Source organism: Pelmatolapia mariae, linkage group LG12, assembly GCF_036321145.2.
Source record: "Pelmatolapia mariae isolate MD_Pm_ZW linkage group LG12, Pm_UMD_F_2, whole genome shotgun sequence".
Lineage (NCBI taxonomy): Eukaryota > Metazoa > Chordata > Actinopteri > Cichliformes > Cichlidae > Pelmatolapia > Pelmatolapia mariae.
In genome coordinates, this window is record NC_086237.1 from 10474572 (window position 1) to 10485744 (window position 11173).

The window sequence follows — 11173 nt, forward strand, 5'->3', positions numbered from 1 at the left end:
ACTGCTCTACAGTCTGGGAACACTTTGTACATTTTGTTTGTGCTACCACATTCCTCAGACACAATGCGTGCCAGTTACCATCAGATGGGTGTGGCATCTTCCGAGATGGCACATTTTTATTGACAGACAACATGGATGGTATATTGTTCCAATGAACAGTAACTGGAAAAAAACATTTTAACAATAAACAATATTTAATAAAAACTATCCTGGAGAGATTAACACTTTGATAACTATTTAGAGAAGAATATTGTTAATTAGTGACTGCTATTCCCTCAGAGTGACGGGCTTCTCGGATAGTCTTCCTCATCACTGAAATATGCCAGGACAGGTAGTCTGGGAGCACCATCATCATCGTCATCACCAGGTTCTGAGGACAAGGTCTTGAACAGCAGGGAGCAGATCTACAGGATACAAATAGCCAAACATGAGTGTATGCAGTACATTCAAGAACATTCTGCCATTTTTTTTCTCATTTTAGATTTACAGCACTTGTGCATTTGCTCTGACCACCTGTCAATTTCTACGTTAAATCTCAGTACAACAGAGGACACTGCATGAGGGTCACTTAAAAACAGTGTCCACAGGGAGACTGGCTCAAGATCTCGAGTGTGGGGACACCTCTGCTGCAAGCTCCGCTCTGACGACAGGAAGTAAAATCAAAGAGCTGTTCCCAGAACTGCGTCAGGCAATGATCATGTCCTTCACTTTCAAAAATAATAAAGATATTATATATATATATATATATATACATATAAACATAAACTCAATGGCGACGTGGCGTACAACACTAGAGGCCAACTTCAAGCCCATAGCACAAGTCACCATCAAGTGCGGGATCTACCAAGGAGATGCTCTGTCCCCACTGCGGTTCTGCATAGGCCTGAATCCCCTCAGTGAGATCATTAACAAGACTGGCTACGGATACCGACTACGGAATGGAGCAGTTGTCAGCCACCTACTGTACACGGATGACATCAAGCTGTATGCCAAGAGTGAACGAGACATCGATTCACTGATCCAAACCCACCAGGATATACAGCAATGACATCGGAATGTCGTTCGGACTGGAGAAGTGTAGTCGGATGATAACAAATAGAGGGAAGGTAGTCAGAACTGAGGGGATCGAGCTACCAGAAGGCAACATTGCAGACACTGAGGACAGCTACAAGTACCTGGGGATCCCACAGGCAAACAGAAACCATGAAGAGGCCGCTAGGAAAGCTGCAACCACCAAGTACCTGCAGAGGGTCAGGCAAGTCCTGAGGAGTCAGCTGAATAGTAAGAACAATATCCGGGCTATCAACACCTACGCCCTGCCCATGATCAGGTACCCAGCTGGGATAATAAGTTGGCCAAAGGAGGAGATAGAAGCCACTGACATCGAGACAAGAAAGCTCCTGACCATGCATGGAGGGTTTCACCCAAGTCCAGCACCCTGAGGCTGTACGCCAAGAGGAAGGAAGGAGGCTGGGGACTAGTGAGTGTCAGCACCACGGTCCAGGATGAAACAATGAACATCCATGAATACATCCGGAAGATGGCCCCAACTGACCGCGTGCTCAGTGAATACCTCAGGCAGCAGAAACCCAAGAAAGAGGACAAAGAGGAGGAAACATCATGGAAGGACAGGCCCCTGCACGGTATGTACCACCGGCAGATAGAGGAGGTGGCCTATATCCAGAAATCCTACCAGTGGCTGGACAAAGCTGGACTGAAAGACAGCACAGAGGCACTAATCATGACAGCACAGGAACAAGCTCTGAGTACAAGATCCATAGAGGCTGGGGTCTATCACACCAGGCAAGACCCCAGGTGCAGGCTGTGTAAAGATGCCCCTGAGACAATCCAGCACATAAAAGCAGGGTGAAAGATGCTAGCAGGCAAGGCATACATGGAACGCCATAACCAAGTGGCCGGCATAGTATACAGGAACATCTGTGCCGAATATGGCCTGGAAGTCCCGAGGTCAAAATGGGAGACGCCCCCAAGGGTGATGGAGAATGACCGAGCTAAGATCCTGTGGGACTTCCAGATACAAACAGACAAAATGGTTGTGGCTAACCAACCGGACATAGTGGTAGTGGACAAACAGAAGAAAACGGTTGAAGTGATCGATGTAGTGATACCAAATGACAACAACATCAGGAAGAAGGAACACGAGAAGCTCAAGAAATACCAAGGGCTCAGAGAAGAGCTCGAGAACATGTAACAGTGGTCCCAGTGGTAATCGGAGCACTAGGTGCAGTGACTCCCAAGCTAGGCGAGTGGCTCCAGCAGATCCCGGGAACAACATCCAAGATCTCTGTCCAGAAGAGCGCAGTCCTAGGAACAGCTAAGATACTGCGCAGGACCCTCAAGCTCACAGGCCTCTGGTAGAGGACCCGAGCTTGAAGGATTGACCGCCCGCAGGGGCGAGCGGGGAATTTTTCTAAATATATTCCTATGATAAATCATTACAGTTAATTTGCTCAAAATAATGACATGCTACAGAACTGATATGCAGAACAGTATTGGAGCAGTCAGTTATTTCACATGCACACAGGCAAAAATTTAAGTTCACTTAGTGCTGCACATCTGCCTTCATAATCTTCTTGTGCATTTGAAATATTTTTTGGATGGTGGAGTTTCGACTAGCATGCTTTATTTTGGCAACGCTTCCTGTCTGGAGCCGGGCCTGCACCGGAGGTGTCCTCACAGTGCAGTCTGAAGCTTGGAGGATGACCTGAAGGCTCATCAGAGGAGTCTTAAATTTAAACACTATTAAGCAATAAACCTGTGTTAACAGGGAAAGTTGCACAGAAGACATTTGATAAAAGGTTTTGGGTTCAACTGGGATTCCAGCAAAAGTCTTTAAATCTAAAAGGGTGACAAAGAACATAAGACATGTCTCAGCTGATATTGTAAACCATTACAGCACACCCTGAACCATACTTCTCAGAAAGACTGTAGAGCATCCAAACCACAAGGAACACACAGGCCATCTGCAGATCCCAGTTAAGATTTAAAAATCAAGAGAGAGCTCTTGTTACCATGCTGGAAGGTGGGGTCATTCCAGCACAAGCACTGTCGCCCTGGCATTGGAGTTGCATCAGAACAGGTGGGTAGGTTATAGGGCTGTCTTGGCTGGATTCAACAAGCTCTGTTACATCAGGAAGAACTTGGAGGTTGTTGCTCTGAGTCTCATGTATACCCACAGGCAGAGCAGCTGCATCTGCACAGCTGGGAACAGACAGAACACGCTTGTGTCTGCAAGCTGTAGATGACGCAGGTACATGGGTGCAAATTTGTATCTCAACACAGATTCAGAGTGTTTTTACACACATATATTCAGACAGTATTGATAAACATATCTACTAGTTTTAGAAATTAGGATGTTGTGTAGTACCTTCCAATCCATATAAATATTAAAAACATAGCCGTTATTTGCTTTTACAAAAACAGTACCTAGCATTGTATCAGCAGATGGTGAAAGCAGCCTTAAGCACGGTAAAAGGGAACAAAACAACAACCTCGTGCATGCAACCACACGACACGTCAACCTCAGAAGTAACCCAGACACGTAATTAGGAGCACAGCAGGAAGGAGTAAAGAGACTTCTCAAGGCCCCAGAGTCTGCAGGCAAGCAAGTATTGTACTTATCATACCATAAAAAACACAAATACATTGCATATAGTCAGAAATATCCTGCATGATAAATTTCATCAGGAAAAAAAAAGTATTAAAATGTAGATCATTTCTGAGCATTAGGGACAGGAGCACTGCAGAGGGCCGAATCATGGGGTTGGTGATGTCTCTGCAGACTTCCAGCAGTGTACACAAGCAAAACGAGCTACAAATGACCCAGATGTTGAGCAGTGCAGCTGGGAATGGTGTAATAAGATCCAACTAGACGCACAAGTAGAGGACAATAGGGAGAGAGCAGGCTAGCAAAGCAGGACAGAGACTCTGGCTAGCATAGCGTGGAGGAGGGGATTATAGACTGTCACACTGACGGGCTTCTAACCCAACCCTGCGTGCCCTGACCTTGCCCTATTTATCTCCGTTACAGACACAAGGCTGGCTGCTGCAACATGATGCCTCTTAAGAGGCTAAAAACAGCCAATGAGGGCAAACCAGCTTGACTGAATGCCAGGAGAGAGGCTCAGGTCGAGCTCTGCTGGTAGTTCTGCTCTTCAGTACACTGGATTGCAGACCTGACAAACTGGACGCACAAAGACTGCGACAATGACACCAGCTAGTCAACATAACGATAAAATACACTCCTCACACGCCATAATTTCTTAACCCATGTAACTCCTGCCAATTTAAATCGTTAGAATAATAATCGTATACAAGATATATGGATGGATGTATCACTGCTTCAAGCTGATAGAAAGTCAACAGTAATTCAAATAACCTACATCAGCAGAAGACCACAATAAGTGGCACTCCTGTCTGCTAAAAACAGGAAACTGAGAATCCAATTCATGCTGACTCACAAATATTGAACAACAGAATACCGAAAAATGTTGATGATTTAAGAAGTGCTGCAACATTCAGATGGCAGGACCACAATTTAAAATAAACAACATGAAAGCATGTCCTCCTGCCTTGTTTCAATAGTTTGAGTTGGTAATGGTGTTGTAAAGGTGTGGGGGATATTTTCTTGGCAAACTTTGGGGATCTTAATCAAACTGAGCATCATTTAAAGTCCACACTATAGTTGCAGGCCACATCCATCCCTTTATGACCACAGTGTACGTCTCCATCTTCTGACATGTGCTTCTAGCAGGTATCGCACCATCTCACAAAGTCTCATAATCTCAAACTGCTTTCCTGAATGAGACACTGAATTCAAATGGGCTCCACAGTCACCAGACTTCAGTAAAACAGAGCATCTTTGGGATGTGGTGGAACAGGAGTTTCACATCATGGATATGCAGCCAAGACACCTGCAGCAACTATGTGATGCTGTCATGTCAGTATGGACTAAAATAGCTAAGGAATATTTCTGAAGGCAAAAAGGTGTTCTATAAAGTGTCCGGTGAGTGCAGATTCTAATTGATTGCCATCCAGGGGCATAATTACAAACAAACTTTTAGGCTAATAGCTTAAAAATATAAATGGAAGCTCAAGCTATCAGATATTATAGACTGGGTAAGACGAATGACATCAAACTCCACTAAAAAAAAACAAACAAACAGGCTGTTCAAAAAGGCCCGAGGACCCTTTCTCTATGTCATAAAATATCTGGACTATGTAGAAAGTTAATCTGCATGATTTATCTGTTGCAGTATTTAGCAGATTTTTTGTTTATGACAGTTTTTTTGAATGATTTTGATCTTTTTTTTTAAGCATTTTTATCTGGCAATGACTTGTTTTCTAACTAGATTGTGTGGTCTGTTGTGTTTTCATTGAGATGAATTACTTTTATGTTCTGTGATTTTTCTCAGGATTTTTATTTTGCTCAAATTAATTTTAAAAAATAGCTTTAAAAAAATGTACTGCAGTATTTTACCCTTCTTTCCCCCCAGGCACTGATGATTAAAAGTATTGCCAGTGAAGCCAGGGGTGGTCGTTACCTGTGTGTAGTCGGGGCTGGGGTCTCTGTAGGCTGTGAGGGGCCTCTGCTTTCAAAGTCAGCCAGCGTAGCCAGCACCACAGTGGCCTCAAGGACCATGTCCTCCACAGAGAAGCACACAGGCCTGCAAACAAAGTGCGTTTCCATGGCAGAAATCCCTTCACCGTGTCTTCTTTTTTTTTTTTTTGTCAGCACTTTTTACTTTTTAGCAACAAACACACCACAACTGCTCACTTAGTGATGTGACTAGTGATATATAAACGTTAAAGAATTTTGCAGTCTAGCTGGTGTTAATTTGTTGAACAGCACCACAGATAAATTCCACTCAAGGTAATGACAGTAGCAAGGAAACGTACTTTCCTGGAGTGCCAAAGTGAACCGACACCGGAAGGCAATGTGACTCCGCAAAACACAGTAACCCCTGGCAAAAACAAAAAAGCAACAACTGAGTTTAACTGCTGTAAAGTGTGGGCTAATATTGTGACATGTTTAACTATTATCAGCCTGGAGATATACATCAAATTAAGGCTAAGACTAAAACTTAAAGCCTAGTTTCTAATCCGTCCAAACCCGATTTTCCAAAACCGACAGGAACAAGACGACTAGGCGGGCTAACGAGGAGCCTCACAGCGGGAAGCCCAAGTGACTTTCCAAGACATTAGGGTGAAGAGTTGTAGGCATTAATGCAGGCCAAGTCTCATTAACTAAACGTACACAGACTGTTATTTCAAATATCCAACAAAACTGTCTCCTTTTTCTATAAACCAAGTGATTTTGCTTTACTGAGCACACTAGTCTACACATTACACTTCTCTCAGCTTTTTCTGCTAATCAAATTATAAATAGCTGAAGATCAACCTTCAGCCCATAAAGTCCACACTCATTCCTACTTGGTTTTAAAGTTTATAATAAAGCATGCAATGAGGAGCCTTCAACTTCAGTTACTTTTTCTACGTAGTGGAGCCTCACTCGGGTCAAGACATCTTTGCTATAAAGATGAGTCACAGCACTGAGGGGAAAGTTCACATGGAAATGATACCGAGCACCGAGTACAGGACAGCAATATGACCTCTTAGACATGAATTGCCCACATGTGAGCTAGTGTCACTCTCGCTCTCTGCACACATAATATTCTCATGTGACAGGAGAAAGGAGGCCTCCAAAAATAACCCCGTTACCCTCAGCTCCTTCAGACAGAAGGTTATGTCCGAGTCCACTCCGGCTTGAAAGTAGTCAAACTCGTCTGGGTGTAAGGACATCTCAGTGTGCATCATCTTCATGTGATCTGTCACACAGGTACATCCAAGTCAAACAGCAGTCGTTACAGTGTTTCCCTTGATGTGCTTAAAGAACTGAACATGCAGTATGTTAGGAAGTTTTATGTTATCTCAAAGCTTGTGCAACTTTCAAGCACTTTGTGAAACGTGTCAGCCACACGTGGGCTGAGCTAAATGGCAGTCTGACATTAACTGACCATTTCTCCCCTCGTTGTAATTTCTCAGACTGACTTTCAGGGCGGACATCGACAGAGTGACTTCCTCCTGAGACGCGTGGAAATGCATCACCATATCGCCTAGAAGCCTGAAGAAAGAGGAAAACACACACAAGCAGCTCTGGCTGCTTACTTTTAACATTTTTTTTCTGTCAATATATATTCTTGGTATTGTCTGAAACACAAAACCAACAGGCAGCCAGCATGTACTGATTGTAGAAAAGAAGAGTGAGGCTCTAATGCTGAAATGCTAACCTGGCAGGAGATTTCAGCACATTGGGACAGAGGTGTGAGGCAAACACTGCCTGCAGCGCCTCACTTTCCAGGAAACGCACATTGTAGGTTTTTGTTATGCCTAACTCAAAAACAGAGACATTTAGAGCACAGTGCCACCATGTGTTCAAAATATAAACTGCATGCACACCTATGAAATATGACATCCTGTCATTTATGCAGTTTCCTACCATGTCTGCAGAAAAACTGAACGATCACTTGGTCACTGCCAGTGCTGACTGATATCTGACATCGTTTCACACTGTGCTCAATAGAAGTCGAACAACGGAAAAGTGGCAGCACAGACTTTAAAACAAAGAGACGCAGTTTAATCATAAAGTCTTGAAAGAACAGCATGATGTGTAGCCCTAATTTTATTGAACAGTCACTTGTTACGATGATGTTTCTGCCTACAAATGAAAAACCAGCAATGCCGATATACCTTCATGACTAGCTTGCATTTGATTGGTCCACTGTCCTGCTCCCTGACTGAATCCAGATTGTACTGCTGGAAGAAGAGCGGCGAGAAGAGGAAGCAGGCGTATGCAGAATGAGCAGAATTCACTGATCTCAGGGCCAGCTTTCAGAGGGAGAGAGAGAAATTATTGTGGAGGAAGTAAGGTGGTGAATACCTTAACACCTGGAGATTATCGATACAGATGCTCTTGTACACACACACTGGTCACTTTATTAGTTGCACCTGTTTAACTGCTCATTAACACAAATATCTAATTAGCAAATCACATGACAACAATGCGATGCTGAAGTTCAAATCAATCATCAGAATGGAGGATTGAAGTGACTTTCAAGGTTGCATGCTTGTTAATACCAAATGTGTTGGTCTACTGTGATTTTCTAACAACCATCTCTAGTGTTTACAAAATGTTGGCTGGTCTGATGAGTCTCGATATCTGCTGCAATATTCACATGGTGGGGTCAGCATAAATTAGCATGAAAGCATGGCTCCCTCCTGGCGTCTGTCAACAATCCAGGTTGATGGTGGTGGTGTAATGGTGTAGGGGCTATTTTCTAGGCCCCTGAGTACTAAATAAGCATGGTTCAAATGCTACAGCCTACCTGAGAACATGAAAATGTTCAACCACAACTCGATCCAATAGAGCTTCTTTGGCATGTGGTGTTCTGGGAATCCATCCTACCTAAAAAAAAACCCATCCTACCCAATGTTTCTGCGCAGTCGCGGCGCATGCGCACAACACCAACGCCGAATTAACTTCTTTTTCTCTCACCCATCCGGAATACTTCTTAGGGTTATGGTTAGGTTTAGTCGCAAGTCACCGTCAAATTATAATATGGGTAGGACGTCTTGTCAGAGTAGGATGGGGGTGACTTGATATTATTCAATCGTTTTTGACAGATTATAGGTCAACAAGCCATTTACAACAGTTTAATACCATTAATTATTATTATTTTTTTTTAACTTGGCAAATACTTTTTCAAAGTGTACCTAATAAAGCGTCAATGAGCATTTTTACATCTAGCTGCTGTTGCTGCTCACCCCTTTGACCGTTGGATCCAACCACAGCTCATCTCCAACCCGGGACAGGGCATGAATAGCCTTCCCAAATGCTGAAACACAACACAGCCCCTCCACAGTTCAAGTTTGACACCATATTGCTATTTACTGTACTATATTATTTTACTATAACCTTAATATTTCTTTCTCTTAATACCATGAAACGAAACATTTTCAGACAGAAAAGTGACCCCCTAAAGCTAACTCATTATTAGCCAGTTTAGCTACATCAGATAAGCTAGTCCCGTTGTTCGTTCCAAATGAACAATTTCGTAGCTTAAACAGCTTTCATCAAGATTATAGAATTAAATATGTTATTTTTACAGCAAATTTCGGTTCGTATCTTCTTCGAGTGTTCTTTATATTACCTTTTATAGAGTTTCCTTCCAGGACGCAGTTCATGGTTTGCTATGTCACACACAGGCCTGTCACGGCTAATCACGGTGACTCTACGGTCACAGACTCATTACCAAGGTTATTATAGTTAACTAAAACTAATCAACTGGTTAAAGGAAAATAAACTAGTTAAAGGAACTAAAAATACCTAGTTAACTTAAGTCGTTTTAAGTATAAAAACCAAAACTACATAAATTAAAAACAAACTACATGTGAAAAGCACTTTAGTTAACTAAAATAAAATATTAAAAAATCCGAAACTTGGAAAACTTACTGAATTAACATTAAAAAATGCAGAGACTATATCCTGTTATTCTGGTTTTATTGAGTTTCCCAAATCTTTCCTCTTACATGTGACCAAAATACATGTTTTCAAGCAATATGATGTTTGCTTTTGTAATACCTATAATGATTTTCCTAAATCTTACCTCTTACATATTCCTACATTTTCCTAATAATAATTAAAGACTAAAACCAAGATAATCTTAACTAAAACTAAACATTTCAAACAATAACATCTAAACTCACAATTGAAACTAACTGAAATTAAATTGAATTAAATTCAAAAACAAGTTCAAATGAAATAAAAATAAAAAACTAATTAGAAATTATAATCATTTTTAAATAAATAAATACAGAGATAGACAACATTAACCAACCTAATGTATGTTTGAACTGTGGGAGGAAGATGAAGTCCCCAAAGAGAACATGCAAACAAGACAAGTCTCAGATATATAAAAGTACTGATAGAGCCACTGTATAAACATGCTGCCTTAATAACAGATATGCTACATTTATTGATGTATTTTGGATATTAGCATTAGACTTTTCCTACGACAACCTATTTATAAATCATAATAAATACATTTATATCATCTGTTGACTATTTTTGGAAGTGTGACATCAGAATAAGCTCTGTCGCTGCTTCTCCTTTGCCTTTGTTGCTTATTTGCTGCTGCATTGCTCTTCTCTGGATCAGTTTTAAACATGCTCTTTTCTTTGCAATGATGATCTCCATACATTCTCCTGCGGGTCTCATCATGACCTGGGCGATCCAAAACACAGGATGCGTTGGACTGTGCTGGTCAGTTTATGTGTGAGACAAACTTTCACTGCATTCAGAATGAATTCAGATACAGACCTGACTGAATGCATGCGTGCAGGACATTGAGATAGTGCTGCTTCATTTGCCGTCTCATGTGCTCTGTACTATAGATGCTTGCTATACTGTAGAGGTAGGGTGTGCGTCCTCCTGTAAAAGCTGGCTCCTGAGACAAGAACAGATGTGATTACACATGACAGAAGGACAGTAAGGTCGTTATATATAAGAGATGCCTTAAATATGCTTTAAATGAGAAAATCAAGTTCCTCTCCTGGCATGAATTAAACCCGTACAGAATGACTTCTATTCACCAGGAATTACATATTTAGAAAACACTCTTTGTGCCTTAAAAACTGGTAACTTTTACTTCACTTTGTATGTGGGTTTCAGCCCTCCATCGCATGCCTGCATTCTGCCACCATGCTCCCAATGCAGCTAAAAGCAAACCAGACCCCACTCACTCACTAGTTCTCCCGTTACATGGAGGGAGGGAGAGTGGCTGTCCCCACTGCAGCAGTGTGTGTTTTAGGTGTGTGTGCTCTAACCCTAACCCCAGTGCTTTTCTGTAAAAAGGAACACAATGTAAAACATTAAGATGATACTGTATTGAAACAAAAGCTTTCCAGCAAATATTGCTTGTTGTCAGCTCAGGTCATATCTTCACCTGTGTCTGCTCTGCTAAAGAAACTAGCTGGCCTTTGAATTGAAGAAACTATCAAACAGCTAATAAAAATCTGTCACTACTGTCAAATGAGTCAAGTTCTCGGTGGATTTAAATTTATCAGTTTAGTTTCTTAGGTTTGTTACTTTAGA

The 11173-nt window shown here is 41.8% G+C and overlaps 1 protein-coding gene across 1 annotated transcript; it reads right to left on the bottom strand.

Moving 5' to 3' along the window:
- Positions 1-30: 30 nt before the first annotated feature.
- rad9b (RAD9 checkpoint clamp component B) lies at positions 31-9264 on the bottom strand. Its single transcript, XM_063490352.1, has 11 exons — positions 9231-9264; positions 8845-8915; positions 7771-7908; positions 7520-7634; positions 7311-7410; positions 7038-7144; positions 6742-6848; positions 5920-5984; positions 5565-5687; positions 3033-3222; positions 31-404 (listed from the first exon to the last, which is right to left on the bottom strand). Exons 1-11 carry the CDS (start codon positions 9262-9264, stop codon positions 276-278), a joined length of 1179 nt encoding a protein of 392 aa, XP_063346422.1. The 3' UTR covers positions 31-275.
- Between the last annotated feature and the right edge of the window lie 1909 nt (positions 9265-11173).